Raw genomic sequence first — 18225 nt, 5'->3', positions numbered from 1 at the left:
TATTCTAAAAGGTAATTATAAAAAAAAATGATAAAATAGACAAAAATAATTACAAAAAGTAATAGTAAAAAATGATAAAATAGATAAAAATAATTACAAAATCAAGCGCGGTAGATTTTTGTATTTTAGTGTTATTTTTCAATCGCAAAATGTAAATAATTTGGATTTTTATTATTTGAAAAAACTAATTTTCTAAACTATTTAACTAAACTAGAGAACTATAAAAAAATTTATTTTAAATTAAAAAATTATTAAAAAGATAGAAACGGATAGAGAAATAAGGTTAAGTTATACTTTATAAATATTTGATTTAATTTTAGGAATATATCTATATGAAGCAACAAAATAAAGTGAATTCATTTTACGAAGCTATTTTTCCTATAAAAGAAGAAGAAATTAAAATTAGAATTACCGGTGTTAGGTGAGTGGTTAATTTGCATCAAACTTTTTTTCTTTTCTTATAAAATGGGACCAAAAGCCTTCAAACTTCAACATTCTTCCTTCCTTCTTCCTTTTCAACTTTTTCCTTTTCTTCTCTCTGTTCCACCAAACCTTTTCCACTAACTTACACGCATTCTCTCCAACCATCATGCCAGTCGATACTCCTTCATCTCACTCCTCCACCGTCTGCGTCACCGGCGCCGGTGGCTTCATTGCCTCTTGGATCGTCAAACTCCTCCTCCACAAAGGCTATTTCGTAAGAGGAACCCTCAGAAATCCAGGTTAGATATATAATATATAATTTACCTAATAATTCGTCTATGTGTATTTGCAGTGTGAAATATGGTTGTTGTTGTTGTTACAGAGGATCCGAAGAACGGGCATTTGAGAGAACTGGAAGGTGCGGAGGAGCGGTTGAGTTTGTATAAAGCGGATCTTCTTGATTTGGAAAGCCTTAAAGCGGCGATTGACGGGTGCGATGGCGTTTTCCATACGGCGTCGCCTGTGACTGACGATCCGGTTAGTGATTTATGGTGTTTGTTTGTTTAGCCTGGAAAAATTCGAGTTTGGGTAGAGAATGGAAATGGTAACAAAAGAAGATATATTGCTTAATGAGTGCATGCGTGGTTCCACTTTTAACTAATACCAAATACATCATATACATACCCATGACGTGTCTTTTTCCCATTCTTCTCTGTTTATTATCAAATTTTAACTCTACAAACATCCCTTTAATCCATACCTTACCATGTTTCTCAAACTAACTTTACCAAAATCAAAACATTTTGGATTCAAATAATAAAGATTTCTACAACTTTTCATTTTTAAATATTGGACTATCAATTCAACTCTTATATACTCAACAAAAATAAAAAGAGAATAAGCTTAAACCATGTAAACCATAAATAAGTCATTTTTTATTTATTTATTTATGAACTTTAATAAATAATTCAATTCTTTTTCTTAAAAAATATATAAATACCATAGAGATAAAATTATATAATTTAAAAAACTATATTTGTTTCCAAACTTTGACTTAAAATTCAAATATATTTCCGGAGAGGTTGGAAAAAAACACAAATTTCAAACCCTTATTTATTTATTATTATTATAGGTTTTCAAATATTAACTTTGATTTTTTAAAATACTTTTAACTGACCTATTTTAAAAATAGTAAAATAAATTAAAATATTTGCACTATGGCAAAAAATAAGATATCAAATGTTTGTTAGGAATAGAATTTAAAATTTTGCTATAGCTTGTAAATATTTTGTGACGAAATTTATTTTTAAAGGACTGATGTAGTGAAAGTAGTTGTAAACTTGCATGATTAGATTAGTTTTAAAGTGTTTAAATATGAAAAAATATTAATTTAAAAAAGAGAAAATTTTAAAAATAATAAATTTTATAAAATATTTACAACTTATAACAAATTCTATGTTTGATGGTCATTGATATAATAGACTATGTGAGGCATAAATACATCTCTAACAATTGAGATTGAAAAATTATCCATTTAAGAAAAAACAGATTAAATTTTAAATGCATTTTCAATAATATATTGAGAAAAACATTTTTTCCACGTGAATAATCCAAACAAAATGATTATGAAGTTTAACTTTTTATTTAATATATTGGAATAAGTTAGATCATATCATCACCATCATCAAGCTTACTAATCAAGTCATCTAATTAAACGTATATTGAAAAAGACCCATGAATTACATTTGTTGGTAGACTCTCCTTATCTCATAAAAAAGTAAAACTTCCATTTCAATTAATCAGAAAAAAAGAAGAAAAAAAAAAACTTTGTTGCATGCATTTGTTTTGTGGATGATTGTTTAGATGATTTCCCTCTTTGCGCCATCCGTTGGGTTTGGGAGAGTCACAAGAATGGCGGTTCTGCTTTTCTTCAACTTTTACAGGAGCAAATGGTGGAACCGGCGGTCAACGGCACAAAGAACGTCATAATCGCGGCGGCCGAAGCCAATGTCCGTCGCGTCGTGTTCACTTCCTCCATCGGTGCAGTCTATATGGACCCTAACCGTGGTCCAGACGACATCGTAGACGAGTCCTGTTGGAGCGATCTCGAGTTCTGCAAGAACACAAAGGTACAATCTCCTTCAATTTCCTTATAGTTACGACTAATTAAATTGTTTTTAAACACTAATTTCTGATTAATTTATGAACTGAGATTTTGCGATTGAATTTGGGGATTTGCAGAATTGGTATTGTTATGGTAAAGCTGTGGCGGAGCAGGCGGCATGGGAGGTTGCAAAGGAGAAGGGGGTGGATTTGGTGGTGGTGAATCCAGTTCTGGTTCTAGGGCCATTGTTGCAATCCACCATTAATGCGAGCATAATTCATATACTGAAATACTTGACTGGATCGGCTAAGACTTACGCCAATTCCGTTCAGGCATATGTGCATGTGAAGGATGTGGCTCTAGCTCATATCCTTGTGTACGAGACTCCCTCCGCCGCCGGCCGGTACCTGTGCGCCGAGAGTGTGCTTCATAGAGGGGAGGTTGTTGAGATTCTGGCCAAATTGTTCCCAGAATATCCCGTTCCTACCAAGTAAGTATTTATCAAGTATCTATTTAATTTTATGCCTAAAACGTTTCTATTAAGTTATACCTGTTTTGGTTTTGGTTTTTCCTATAAACACGTACACTAGTTAATTTCTTTCTTGGGTTGTCCATATATACACATAAATGGAGTTTTCAAAATGTAAGTCATCCTCGATAGGAATTGTAAAAAATGGCAAAATGGTCCAACTATTTGCCCCTAAGTATAACGTCTATGACATAGGTAGGCAAAAAAATTAATCTACCATAAGTTTTTTTAAATAAGAAATTGTTACGAAAATGTAGTTAGGTGATAATTGACATGTACTGTTTAACATCTTCATATCCTTCAATAGGATTGACTTTTTCTATCAAATAATATCATTTAGGTGGAGTTTGGAGGGGGCCCAAATTTGGAATGGCTACATTGATATTGATACGGACTGTGGTCATATAATGACCTATTATTTCTCCTACCTAACATACTAACCTTCTAAATAAAATAGAATGTGAGATATAAAAGTTATCAAAAGTCAATGAGTTATGCTCATCCTTATAGGAATGACTAACCATACGTTTATTATATAAATATTTGAGTTTTGTATTTATTTGGTTCATATAAACTTTAGAAAGTATGCTACACGTTTTCTTTTTTTGTCTTACAAGTTAGAAACTTTTTAAAAGTTAAATTGATTAGGAGATAAAATTGATATTTACTTTGTTTTCTATCTTATGAAGTAAGAAATAATATTTGAAAAGGACATTGTTTGCTATTTAAAATTTGACTATGTTTCATTAACAATAATTTCTCTCTTTTATGAAATGTAATTTGTCACAGCAAGGGAATTCTTACCAAACAGTTCATCTATTTAGAAATCAAATAGTCAATGGAACATACTGGGAACTTTTAACTATCAATGCAAAAGTAGGCTGTACTAAAATTGAAGAAACAGGGTTCAGTAAGGAAAAGTAGAAGAAAAGAACTTGGAATTTTCTGGGGGTTAAGTGAGGTGTAGTAGGTATACCAACTCTGAATATTTGATCAATGATATAAACAGCTAACCTTAGTTTATTAAAGAAATTGATGGCTCTTTTTAACATCGTGGTGCTGAAAGGTTCTCACCAACCCCCTCCCCTTGTGATCCTTATCACTTATTGTTGGTCTGACCGACCCCATTACTACTTTTCCCTTTCTGTTTTCAACGTCTTGAGTTAAAAGTCTATAGTCTGTTTTGTTATAGGTTTGAAGACTTTTGGGCATGGTTCCATCATATATTCAAACTCTTTCTATTTCTCCCAAAATGACAGTCTTTTATCAACATTATATTTACTTATATATTTAACTGTGTAAGAATTACTCTCAAACACACTCCTACATACTATTGTAAAATATTTTGAAAGGTTCTATTAGTTTTTGTATGTTTCAACTAACATGGACGAACTTGTACTATGAACCCGAGAATAGAGTTATTCATACATGTGCATTTATGTTTAATTAGATGCTCAGATGAAGTGAACCCAAGGAAGAAAGCATACAAGTTCTCAAACAAGAAGCTGAAGGAGTTGGGATTGGAGTTCACTCCAGCAAAGCAGTGTCTATACGACACCGTTAAAAGTTTACAAGAGAAAGGTCACCTCCCAATTCCCACTTCTACTCAACCACCAGATTCCATTCAAATTCAATCTTGAATCTTAGTTATATAGGAATGTATGCTTAGAATTTGGGCGACTTATATATTGAAATAATCTCTTTATCCTTCAATGTTTGTAATGAGTTGTTCCTATTTTGAACATCATGAATGCAACTAAGTTCTACAAAAGTCTCATGTAAATTGTTTATGATCAGTATGTGATTTGATTTTGCAGCAAACTTTCGTTTCATTCACCATCAATAGTTTATGTACGTTGAATTATGCTCGTGTTGCATTTCGGTCCAATTTATGAGTCACTATACTCATTAGTCCAAAATCGAAAGAGAAAAGAAATTAAAATTTCATGGATTTATATAACACAAAATTATAAATCTATCATTTAATTTTAAATAATTTATTAATCACCCCAAATCATGGTTCACTTTTCATACTTTTCCTAGGAAGAGAGCTTTTCTTTTCTTTTCTTTTTCACCCTTTTCGAGTACAAGAAACTTTAATCATTAAACACATCAGGTGTTGCAAAAAAAAGCAAATTAGAAATAAAAAAGATGAAAAGAAAATAAATTTTTGTTATTAAAAAAGAAAAGTGTTTATAAAAGCAGCTTTTAAGTGCCTCTTTAGTTTCTCTTCCTAGTTCTTACAAAAGGAGACTCACAACAGTGATTTCTTTCTTTTTCCTAAGTAAAAAGGGAAAGTAACAATAATATATTAAGATTTAAAAAGCAAAAGCATGATCAACAAACATAATCTACATCAGATTTAGTCCCATAAAAGTAATGATATTTTTTTTTTTTTTTGTTAGCCTTTGAAATTTATAGGTTTTTTTCTTTTCAAAACTCTATACTACTATTCAGTAGTTTAGTTTTAGTAGAGTTTATATACCTAATTTTACGGATAAAAGACTATCACTAAAAGGTGTTAGCGTTTTGTTTTCAAATTTTAAAAAAATTAAGCTTTTTATAATTTGTTATAAAAGTTTAATTTATTTTTTAATATTACAAACAAAGAAATTTAAAAAGTTACACCTTTTCAATTTTTTGTTTGTGGGTTCATGTCCCCTCTCCAATAAAAGTTTGAAGTTTTATAATTTTGTTTAATTTTTAGAAATTGTATAGTGAATCTCACTATTATTTTTTGTTTTTTTACCACATTTCTAACACATTCCAAGTCCTACTCAAAATTAAAAGTATGAAAAAAATTTCTTGTATAATTTTTTATAGTTTTAAATTTTGGGTAAGATTTCGAATGTGTTAGAAATATGGTGAGAAAATCAAAATAATAGTGATTGACAATACAATTTCTAAAAATTAAACAAAATCGTTTGGATATTAAGCTTCAAACTTTTATTAGAGAGGGGAAATGAACCCACAAACAAAAAATTCCAAAGGTGCAACATTTTTCCAAAACAGCATCGAATGAATATCAACAAGAAGAACTCAATGGATTTGAATCATATGTTGCAGGAAGAAAAGAAAGAAACCAACAAAATGAGAGCTCATGTTAGAAGTAGAAGTGGAACCAACATAATGGTTTTAAATATAAATTCTAAATGTAAATAACCAACCACATTGCTTGAAGTAATAAACTAACAGAACTGATTCTAGCTGTCTTCTGTATCCAATTCAGTTTATACACAAAATCATTGCTAAAATTTACCCCATTGAAAGAAGTGGCGAATATCCCATCAAGGAATTTACAAGCCATCATTACAAAAAAAGAAAAGAAAAGAAAAAAAGAACTCTGGAAGCTAATTACAACGAGGCAAAGGTTCAAAAGCTACCAATGGTTTCTTTTATAGTTCCAAGTTTTTCAAAGCCTCTGGCATTTTCTCATTAGGATTAAGCTTCATTTCACCACCATCTCTTTCTCCTTTCTCTGCTGTTTGTGTCTCTATACATTCTGTAAACCTAAAGCAACCGATGAGATGGTCATTAGTTAACCCAGCCACCTGCATGAATGTATAGATGACTGTTGGTCCTACGCTTCGAAACCCTCTCTTTACGAGATCCTTGCTTATCACCTCTGCTTTCGATGTCTTATCCGGGACTTGACGTGGGTACCGGAACTGACTGATGATTGGTTTATGGTTCACAAAGTTCCACATGTACACGTTGAAGGAACCAAATTCATCAATTACCTGCACCACGATGGAGAAGAGGTAAAAATAAAAATTAGAAACTGTTTGACACGGAAAGTTGAGTTTTGAAGCATGAAGTTAAGCGGTTGGAGTTAAGAAGTTTGTATTTAAAGTAGAGTTGTTTAGGTTAAAGTTAGGATCACTAGAGAGAAAGAAGAGAGAAGGAAAGATGAAGCTCCTCGATAAATGTGCAAACTTCAATAGCTGTTGAAGTAGGTGAAGATTAGTATAACACCGACTTATAAAGTCGGTGGCCCAAACACCCCATTAAAGACATTTCTCCAAATCTCTATCTTCTTTGATTGGTTTGTGATTAGACATTATAAACATGACATTAAAAACTTAAAAAACCAAACCCAACAATGACCTGCATTGCAATGGAAAGGGAAACGATATGACAGGTTATAAATCATTAGATGGGTAGGAGAGCGACTGTGTGTTTGCATGCCAGACAAGACAAGAATTTTCAAACAGAGCGCATTCACTCAACACAGGCAACATATTTGTCTGTTTTATGCAATAAAGCAAACTAATATACAATTCGATAGGAGAGGCAAGAGTTGGTACCTTGCACATTTGACGACCATTTTCAATGATAGCTCGAACCTTGAGTTCTGACAGTAAAGAAGTAGCAGCACTTCCAGGAGCAACCATCTTTTTCTCGTTTAATTTCGAAACGGCAGTTGGGTCGAAGTCCAAAAAAATTTCCCTTAAGTACACATTAGCATACCAATGAAGTCATTGCTTGAATAAAATGATAATACTACACTCACTGCTAAAAAATAAGCATAATAAACTCAGCAGTAAAGTAATACCTAAATAGATGTCTTTTGTTGAGGATGGCAGGCCATGTAAGTTCAGCCAATGCGCCCGATAGGCAAAGCAGTTCAAACAATTTTCTGCAAGTGGGGGATTTTTTAGCGATTAAAGATAAAGTAGGTGAATGGAGTTTGATGCAAAGATTGAAATAAAGAAAATATGAAACTTCATCATAAAGTTACGCACTTGTCATCGTGAACCGGTACTCCCCATTCTTCGTCATGAAAAGCAGCATAACATGGATCTAGTGAAAAGAGAAAAACAATCATGCTTAGGTTCCCAAACAAACTTGAAAAGATCTTAGAAAGAAGAGAAAAAATTCTCGATTCTGGATGAGTCATGAGATTGGCAACCATAGCCTCAAGGAAGGCGTAAACAATTTGAGTGAAAACCAGCAACAGACTAAGTGGTGCACATTACATTCAGCATTTCAATCCCACATTTGCTTAATGAAAAACTAGACATAAAGTCTACGGACAAAGGGTAAAATTTAAAGATGATGTCCAAGTTTGTGATGAAAGAAAAGCTGGAATGGTCACTAGGATGGAGAAGAAAAAAATTAATGAGGTGGGGGCATTAGGAAATGGACTTGTATTAGAGAGAAGAGATGGTCAAATTTGTAAGCTATAATATGAACCTGCTTGAGGGAAACATGTGAAACGACTCTCATCAATAAAATACTTAGCTCTATCATTTCTTTGGGAAATTTTGAGAAATAGCACCATTTTGATTTTACATTTAAAAAATAGCACACTTAGGGAAAACTAGTAATTTTGTTTTTCTTGACGAGAGATCGACCACCTAGGTTTTCCTAACATATTAAAATTTTCCAAGTTACAGTTTTCTCGGTGCATCTCGGTAGACAATTAGACCAAGATTCTACCATTTTTCAAATCTTCCCCAATTTTATTTTAACTTTTTTATCTTTTCAAATTTTCAAATATTCCACCAGAAGTGTGCTACTTTTTCCAATTTTCCCATTTCTTTAACTCTTGAGCCCCCGCTAGTCACGAACTTAAATTTGTAAACCAGAAAATAACAAATAATCCGCAATCTTAATAAACTAAAGATTTCAAGTTTTGAAAGGTAAAGCGGACTGAATGCTAACAAGATGATCACTCTTGAAAAACAAAAAATTAAAAGGTAACTTGAGGCCAAATGACAAGTTAACTTAGACAGCATTACAGTCCAGTAACACATAGCATATAAATCAGCCCTCGATTTGTTATCTTTAGTTTGAAATTCACCATCACATCTCCAAAACGATGGAGAAGAAAGAAGTAGAGAAGGGTGAGTAGTTCGGCAAAGTATGTAGGGGTCGACTCTATTTCCATGGTTGATGGATGAAAAAATGCTTTTCTATCTACACATTTCTAACAGTCATGAAAGTAGGAACTACTACATTGTGGCCGTCGATGCTAGATTTCTCCTAGAGTGTACAAGAGCACAGTGAGGAATGAAAGCCGTATCAGATAGCAAGAAGAAAGCCACTAATGAGATGAAAATCAACCACTCAAGATATGTGAACCTAGCCAATCAGAACAGCAAATGTTCTGCATGTTGCTTGCTCAAACTTTCGACGTCTTATGACTGTAGTCCTTTATAATCATGAAAAGAACACTACTAGAACCCACATTGATATAATGAGCTTCAATCCTTCATTTAATAATCAACTTGACAATGCTCACAACTTAGTCGCCGACTAAATTGCAATGCTGGCAAGATCAGAATACCACTTTTAGCTAACAGAAACGAACAGAAAATTTAAACTCAATGTACAAGTACCTGTATTAGGCGTTACCCAAGCACATCGTTTTTTGGACTCTAAGCAACCAACTGTATCCACCACCACGGCCACGCTTTCGACACCAACTTTTTCAACAGCCTTGTCAGCCCCCTTAACCGTACTACATTGCTTCCTTCTCAAATTTGGACCACGCTGTCTCGTACCTCTTGCACTGGACGCCCGACTATTAAATGAATCAGACGACGCATCCGAAGAACACGAGGCATTCATTGACAGATTGAGAATCGCCTGGTGGCGATCCTGTTGCCTTAAAACCGATGGAACTGTAACACATTGAGGCGGAGACAATGGCACCCTTTTGTCCTTTGATTCAACTTCTTGACGAGGCTTTTCAAGCTTCTTCAATGGCTTCACACCAGGTTTTCTAGTCTCTACAGTTCGCGCTTTGTTCCCAGTAGGCCCAAGTACCGGTCGTGAATCGGAATCCGCCACATTCATAGACCGGATTCTCGGAGGGCCTGACATTTCAGTGAAATTTCTTCTTCTCAATTAAAAAATGCAGAAACAAAAACAATAATCACCAGAACCACAATTTGGGGTGTCGAAATCAAGCAGGGGACAGATTAAACCCAAAAAAAGAAAAAAAAACACCTCTACTTCATTTGAACAAAAAAGGTCAAAAGGGGTTTGAAACAGTAGGGTTTGGGAGTAAATGGGAAAGAAGAAGAGGCAGAACCCTAAGTTGGTTTGAAAAATGGAGCGACATTGATGAAGAAAAAAGAGCTCAAAGGGGGAAAAACTTATCTGGAAGAAGATGATGAAAAATTCGGAACGGCCATGATTGTGTTTGAGAGTATGAAAATCAAAAGAGAAAGAAGAGAGAGAAATGGGAAAAAAAAATGAGAAAGTGGGAGAAAATTTTTTGAGGGTTGAGACTCAAATTTTTGTTCGACTTTCCTGCTCAAGAAAGCAACGAATCGAGAGAGAGAAAGGTGGGGGTGAGAGAAAGGAAAATGACAGACCAGTCGTGGACTGCCACGTCAGTATTGGTGGGACTGTGGACGTTGAGCTGGAAAAATTATTCAACCTCACCCATCACCCTTTTTATGCAAATTCAAATTTTATTTTCATTAGGGACCAAATTGCAATTTCTTCAAATTCAACAATCCTTTCAGGTATAACGTACAAGGACTATGCCTTTAATAACAACATCTATAAGGACCCAAAATAGATATTTTAAACCTTCAAATATCTTTTGTTTTTTTTCCTTTTCTTTTCTTTTAATAACTTACATTGTTTTTTTACTTATTTTTCCCTCAAATATAGCCAAATTTTAAAATCTATCCGTAACAAACACTGTTGATATAGTCGATAAAAGTCGATCATCTATCAATAATAAATTTTGAAGCATTGGTCAAACAATCGCTTAAATTCTACATAACAAAACTATGAAGAGACTGAATTCAAACATTTGAAAATATAGAAACTAAAATAAAATGAACATCGACCTTGTAAGCACCAAAATGAAATTTGAAATGAAAAAATAGGAATATTTATTTAATGAGTACATAAATTTCCTTATATATTGAACTATGTAGTTTTTAACATTTGTGTTTGAGGTAAATGATATATGGTTAATTATGGGTATGAAGAAGGAAAAAAACAGTACAATTATACATTGCAATAATTTATGCATAATTAAAAGGGCCAAATTTATAAGAAAGCAACTTCATTGCTAAATCAAACAACTTTCCTGCTATATCACTTTTGAGTAATAAAGTATGTATGATTTTATTAGTTAAATTATGCTCAGGTTGACGTAAAATTTAAACTGTTTTTTACAATATTAGCCACAAAAATATCAATTGTTTATTTGTTATTTAGGAAGAAATATATTCTTTTACTCTCAACTTTATAAATACGTCTCTCTACCCGAATAATTTCATCCAAGTTTCATTTCAATCACTACAAATATCATAACTTCTTACATAAACTTGAAGAACGATATTAGACCTAATTTACACTTCATATAACAAAGCATAAAATTTACTACACATAATTTTTCTATGAATCGTAAATATTTTGTTTTTTTTGTTTTTACAATTTTCATAGATAAATATGTAAAAGAGTTTTTCAAAACAAAATTGACAAACTATTTATACTCGATAGAACAAAACTATTAAAAATAAAATTAATCACAGTTAATTTTTCTACGAAGTGTAAATATTTTGTCAAAAGTTATATTTTTGATAATTTTTCATATGATATATATATATACATTTTTATTTGGAAAATGTAGATATATACAATTTAAGTTTAATGTGATGAATTGAAAATAGGATTAAATTTGATATAATTTGTTAGGATTGTTTTTTAAAAAGTTAAGAATGTGGATGTATTTACATAGTTCCATAATAATTTAGATTTGACAAGGTTAGGATGATCCATAAAAAATAAAAATAATAAAAAACTAGGATTTGTTTTTATTCATAAAATAAGATAAATGCAATGAAATGATGTAATTGGTATCTTTGAATTCTTTAACCATTCTTAATTATATGTAATTATAACATATAACAATATTATATCATTCCTTACTACAATATTTTATGTTTTCTTTATGATTCAATATTTTATGCTTTTATTACCATCATTATGTTATTTATTTACTTTTAACTAAATTATAATTTTATTTATTTTTAATTCAATCTATGTTTATATCTGAAAATTCTCTATATTTCATTTCTCTAATAAAAAAAATTATTTTCCGTGCAAATATATGTCTATGAAATTTAAGAAATTTAAACATTGTAAAATTAAAAGTTCAAAGAATTCGTAGATAGCTTTCTAAAAGTCCAAAAATCTAGTTAATATAAATTAAAAGTTTAGGATTTCATTTTTTGGTTATTGTTAATCAAGTAATCAATTTAATAATTTATATCAACATATGACAACTTAATTTAATTTGAAATTAAAATACTAATTTTATCTTTATATTTTGAATCATATTTTATTTTATTGTACCTCCAATCAAATTTGATATTTTATTATCAATCTTTTTTATTTATTAAGTAGTAATTAAAACTTGTATAAAAAAAATTATATTAAGTAATTTTCACTATTTATAAAGGAAGGTGAATGAATAATAGTTTTGTTTTAAAAAATTAAAACAAATGACTGATTTTAGCCTTTGAAATTGGAGCATTTTTTAAAATAATAAAATAAATTAAAATATTTATAAGCTATAACCAAATTTTAGATTTTATCAATAATTAAATTAATAGAGTTCGGTTGATAGAAGATTTTAAAATTTTCTATAATCAAACATACTATGGTTTTCCGGAAGCTATTTAGAAAGAAAAAGTGTAAAAAAAACCCATGCAATGCTTGACTTACAAAATAACAACAAAATCATTATTTACCCTAACAATGACACTTGTGAAAAGTAGTCATATTCATTTCAATTTCATAACCCAACAATGTCACTTTATTAATAAATTTTAACAAACCAAAGTTGGTTAGATTCCTTGCCTCCCCTAATCAATCTTCAAACCTATCTTTTTCTCAATTTCATTTCTAATCTATCACACCAATTATCAAATCAAATTATTTTACAATTTCAACTACTAATCAAAATTTAGTTTTTTCAAAAACACATGTACATATCTATTTCAATGTGTTTAATGTCTTTTATTTAGAGTTAAATTACATATCTATTCAATACGATTATGTTCATTTGTGGAATGACTTAAAGGAAAAAATGTTTTCTAAAATATGTATTTTTATTTAAACATTTTTTCTACCTCTTTGAAAGAAAAACACGTGTGTATCTGATAATTTTTTTCTTTCAAAAGTGTTCTTAGGTAAAAGTTTATTTGGTTTGTGATAGAGTAAAAGATTATATATATATGTTTGTGGAGAATTTGATAGAAGTTCGACAACGATCATCGAGAATAGTGTTTTGAGGTAGTCATGGACAATTACTGTACAATGATAATCAGAGGTTGGTGACAATAGTAAATGGAAGTCAAACGACGACAATCACAACAAAAATATAGTTGTTGGCAGTTGGCCAATAACAGTAATAAAAAAACAATTGACAAAAGTTGATATATAACCGTTATCATAAAACAATTGACAAAAATAAACCAAGAGCGTTAACAGAAAAATGACCAACAAAAATTGATAGGCAACCACCACAAAAAAGTGGTGAAATAAAGTTAGTTGATTACCGTCAACAGAGATGATTTTTGAAGCTTTGGTTGACGATGATAACTAAAAGTGTTGGTCAGATTGTTCATACAAATTAAAGAGATTAACCATTACACACACCAAATTTATTTTTCTATTTGTAAAAGTTGGTTTTAGGAGTTAATCACGTCGCCAAATAGCTGATTTTTTTCTTAAAAAATTCTTATTTTTCTAATTTAATAACTCAAGAATGCAAATTAAAACAAATTTAAGATTATGACTGAATTATTAGTATTAGGCACCAAAATTACAAGGAGTAAGTGGTAATTTTGCAAAAGTTATGGGAGAAATAGTAATATTTAAGAAAAAGAGAGACGTTAGAGGGAGTGAAAGGCTTATCCAAATCCAAACCTTCCTTCCACACATTTCTGAAGATCAAATTACCTAAACGCTATGGAATTTCAATCCAAATCCCCAAAGAAACTACCTCCCAACACTCATCCATGGCTACTTCTTCTCTACCCACCAAATCCCTTCCCCCATTTTTGCCCACTTCAAGCTTTCCACCTTCTTCTCCTTCAACCCACTTCACAAAACCCTTTTTTCTATCCCCACCACTAATTTCTCTCTCAACTTCTTCAAAATTTCAAATCCCCTGTTCCAAGAAGAATCCATGGTTTGACCCATTCGACGACGGCGAGGATCCGGAGATGGAGTACGGCTCTCTCTACTCTGACGGGAAGCAGGAAGAGGATCCTCGGCCGCCGGATAATCCGAACAATCCATATGGGTTCTTGAAATTTCCTCAGGGTTATATGGTGGAAGTCGCTTCCCTGGGTCTCAAACTCCGGGGAGATGTGCGGCGGTGCTGCTGCGTGATCTCTGGGGGTGTTTATGAGAACCTTCTCTTCTTTCCGACGATTCAATTGCTTAAGGATCGGTACCCGGGTGTTCAAATCGATGTGGTGACTTCGGCGAGGGGTAAACAGACTTTTGAATTGAATAAGAATGTGCGATGGTCTAATGTGTATGATCCGGATGATTATTTTCCTGAACCAGCAGAGTATACTGACATGGTTGGATTGCTTAAGGTCGGTTCCAACAATTTACCTTGAATTTGGACAGAACAGTATTGCTAGTGATTCTACATGTTTTGGTGTATGAAAGGTTTTAAATATTGCGATCCTACAGAGACTTCTTTCAAGAAATGGGCTAGATTGACATTTGTAGAGAACAATAGCCAAGGATTATCACGCTTCTACTTGGATATGGAACTTTCATGATGCTCATAATTGGTAGACATAGTAGTGATTTTGAGATCACTTGAAAAGAATTTAGTGCTGCCCATCTTGGCCAACACTCCGATAACTTTCTTTGATTGAGTGGGATGCATTCACTCTGTCCTCGTTTTTCCAATTATGAAATATGACTAAGTGATCCTACCTACATAGGCCCTAGTGTCCAAGTGGTTTGGCCAATAGTGGGTCAAGAAATATTGAATGGTGATGGAGGCAGGGGTTTTCAAGATTGAACAATGGCTGTGGTAGGAATGATATTTAGGGTGTAATTGGGATATTAAAAGTATGATAGTAATTAATAGGTTTTTATGATATTTGATTATAAATATAGAGGGAGAGGAAAGGAGAAGCTAGCCAATATCTTGGCTTGAGAGTGATCTCAAGAAGGGAGGGTCAAGTACCTCAAATTACTTGGTTTGTTTTGTAGTTTGGTTATTGTTTATATTCCAATATATCAGGTTCTATCAAGTTGTTAGGGAAAAATAAAATTTGAATCTATACCAAACCATCAAATAGGGTGGTCACATTGAATAATTTTGGAGTTTGTAGGGTTTAAGCTTTAACTTAGTTAAGTGAGAATTAGAGAAATTCGGACTGATTTGAGTGGTGTAACTGGTTTCATTGTTGTTGCAGGGCAGGTACTATGACATGGTCTTGTCAACCAAGCTAGCAGGGCTTGGGCATGCTGTGTTTTTGTTTATGACAACTGCCAGAGACAGAGTGAGCTACATTTACCCAGATGTGAATGCTGCTGGAGCAGGGCTATTCCTGTCCGAAACATTTAAACCAGAAAGCTCTAATCTTTCTGAGGGAGGGTTCAACATGTGAGAAAATTTTATGGTTTTTGTTATAAATTTGTACAAAAGTTTTCATATAAGCATTTGAGCCTAATATTAGTTTGAGATAGCTTTGGGGTGGGAGTTACTTTGTTGATAATCTCTCACTGCGATGTTATGCTTATTTTCTAAGCCACGAAAGGAGGATGCCAATAATGTATATATGGAATATGTTATATTTCTTTAACTTATCAATATAAGCTTTTAGGTTTAGTATAAGACCATAACTTATTAGTTTAAACTTTTAGATTTAGTAGTAGTTTGTTGTTTTTAAATTCAAAAGAATTTGATCGTTTGTCTTTTAGTTAACTCAATCCTCCTCTATGATATGAGGAGCAGTTTCTTGCCTCTAAATGAGAAAAGTGTGGCTTTTATCAGAGGACAATAGTAGTTTTTATATGCAAACTTATGAACCAAAGAGAAATATCTAGCTCAAACTTCTACCTTTTTGATGCCTTGAAGGCCGATTTTCATGATTTAGGTATCATCAAATGGTTGACTGGTTGGGGAGGCCATTTCGTAGCGTTCCCAGGCATCCCGTTCCTCCACTTAAAGTTTCAATTGCGAGGAAATTGAAGGAGGTTATAGCAGAAAAATATAGGAAAGCAGGTGCTGAGAAGGGAAAATATATTGTGATTCATGGAATAGAATCAGATTCGAAAGCCTCCATGCAGTCCAAAGGTGATACTGATAGCTTGCTACCCATTCGAGCTTGGGCAGAAATAGCCAAGTGTATAAGGTTGGTACCATGTCAATATCTTCGTCGGAAAAAAGGATGCATTATAGGCTTATACAAATGGATTGAAGGAAATAAAAAGTAACTTGATGCTGCTTTTTTCTCTCACTATCTTCTGATGATAATGTTTGTTGAATCTAAATACAGGGGATTCAAGCCAGTCTTTGTCATTCCACATGAAAAGGAGCGGGAAAGTGTAGAGGAGGAGGTCGGCAATAATGCAAGCATAGTATTTATCACGACTCCCGGACAGGTATCCATACGATCCTTCTTTCTCTTTTAGTGTTGATGAGTAAACTGCAAAAGGATAAATACACAAAACACAATGTTAACTAAGAAATCAAGGAAAAATGAAGAGGATACGGTTACAAAGAAATTGATAAAAGTTCAGTGCCTAAACATATCATTCTTAACTGCAATGTGTAGCTAGCTGCTCTCATTAATGACTCGGCCGGTCTAATCGCTACCAACACAGCTGCTGTCCAACTTGCCATTGCTCGTGAAAAACCAAGGTATTGTTCTGTTTCTCCTTCATAGAAACTCAATAGTTTGCTTACTGATCTTAAAATCTTCCATCTGCTATGGAAAGAACTGTGGTTGACATGTTATGTGGTGCCAATGTGTTTACAGCATTGCCTTGTTTTGTTCTGAAGAGAAGGCAAAACTATTTGTTCCCAACGCTGAAGCAAAGAGATGCATCACAGTTTCGTCAGCAACAGGACGGCTAATCGACATCGATATGGGAACAATTAAAAAGGCCATACAGAGTTTTGAAGTGCCTCTAGCTCTTGCCTTTCAGTGACATCATAGATTTTTCTTATCCTATTTGTGCTTATCATCTTGATATTCTTTCATTTTGTTTCACCTATGTTACCATTAGTTGTAAATCAAAGCGTTGGCAATGAAAGAAGAGTAATTGTATATGTTGTGCCTGGTGTAGCTATTTTTTCAGAGTTGTTCTCCATTTGTTTTCTTCCTAAGTGGCTTGTTTTGGTTTTGGGAAACACCAAACTTAAGTTCTGACAAGGTAAGTCAAGATTCATTTGGGCCTCTCAAATTCATTCTTACAAAAAATCTCACATTGTTCTCTCCTCCAAAACTAGCTGTTGAGTAGTTAAATAACATTATAGATTGCATACATCTTAAACCAATTGGTTGGTGTGTGTATTTATATATGTTGCTTTCTAAAAGTACAGAATAGGTTAAAATGATTATATTTTGAAGAGTTTGGGTACTAAAATAGACCTTTTGAAAATTTAAGGACCGAAATAGAACAAGCGGAAGTATAACATCAAATAACAACCATTCTCAGAGTTTGAGGGCCAAAATAAAACAATCTCGAAAGTTCAATGACTTAACCATATTTTATCTTTTTCTTCCATTCTTATCTTACTTCATAAAGATTAAGTTTTTTCTCTTTCCTTAAGGTAATTTTTTGTTGAAGATGTATAATCAAGCAAGTTCTAAATTAAAACAAGAACAATACTTAGGTGCAGTCTAAGCTACACTTATCTTTATACATTCCTTTCAATTACAAAAAATTTCAAACTCTTACAGTAAATTGAAAAAAAAGGATAAATTTGTCATACAACAACCGTGATTAGACACTTGGATTAAATACATAAAAAAACGAACAACTGAAGATGCACCCAAGTATTTTTCTTAAAATAATATCAAGTTGCATTTTACATATAATATGAAAGGAAAAGAGAAACAAAGTGCCAAATTTATTTAGAAGAGAGTAAAAAATGAAAAGAAAAAATTGAACACAAAATAGAGTTGGATTTAAACTTAACATGAAA

At 32.5% G+C, this 18225-nt stretch overlaps 3 protein-coding genes across 3 annotated transcripts; 2 read left to right on the top strand and 1 right to left on the bottom strand.

Moving 5' to 3' along the window:
• Positions 1-484: 484 nt before the first annotated feature.
• On the top strand, positions 485-4877 carry LOC101213412 (cinnamoyl-CoA reductase 1). Its single transcript, XM_004135827.3, has 5 exons — positions 485-722; positions 806-960; positions 2367-2552; positions 2665-3017; positions 4507-4877. Exons 1-5 carry the CDS (start codon positions 590-592, stop codon positions 4694-4696), a joined length of 1017 nt encoding a protein of 338 aa, XP_004135875.1. The 5' UTR covers positions 485-589; the 3' UTR covers positions 4697-4877.
• Positions 4878-6166: 1289 nt separating this feature from the next.
• Positions 6167-10331, bottom strand: LOC101205558 (probable GMP synthase [glutamine-hydrolyzing]). Its single transcript, XM_004136049.3, has 5 exons — positions 9401-10331; positions 7802-7859; positions 7612-7695; positions 7364-7505; positions 6167-6796 (listed from the first exon to the last, which is right to left on the bottom strand). The coding sequence occupies exons 1-5, from the start codon at positions 9885-9887 to the stop codon at positions 6452-6454; spliced, it is 1116 nt and encodes a 371-aa protein (XP_004136097.2). The 5' UTR covers positions 9888-10331; the 3' UTR covers positions 6167-6451.
• A 3609-nt stretch (positions 10332-13940) lies between these two features.
• Positions 13941-17349, top strand: LOC101205787 (photosynthetic NDH subunit of subcomplex B 1, chloroplastic). The gene is made up of 6 exons (XM_004136050.3): positions 13941-14644; positions 15485-15675; positions 16169-16426; positions 16571-16676; positions 16850-16935; positions 17054-17349. The coding sequence occupies exons 1-6, from the start codon at positions 14057-14059 to the stop codon at positions 17223-17225; spliced, it is 1401 nt and encodes a 466-aa protein (XP_004136098.1). The 5' UTR covers positions 13941-14056; the 3' UTR covers positions 17226-17349.
• The last annotated feature ends 876 nt before the right edge of the window (positions 17350-18225 follow it).

This window comes from Cucumis sativus, chromosome 7, assembly GCF_000004075.3.
Source record: "Cucumis sativus cultivar 9930 chromosome 7, Cucumber_9930_V3, whole genome shotgun sequence".
Classification (NCBI taxonomy): Eukaryota; Viridiplantae; Streptophyta; class Magnoliopsida; order Cucurbitales; family Cucurbitaceae; genus Cucumis; species Cucumis sativus.
Note: the sequence above shows the minus strand (reverse complement) of the source record. Positions and strands in the feature narration are given on the sequence as shown.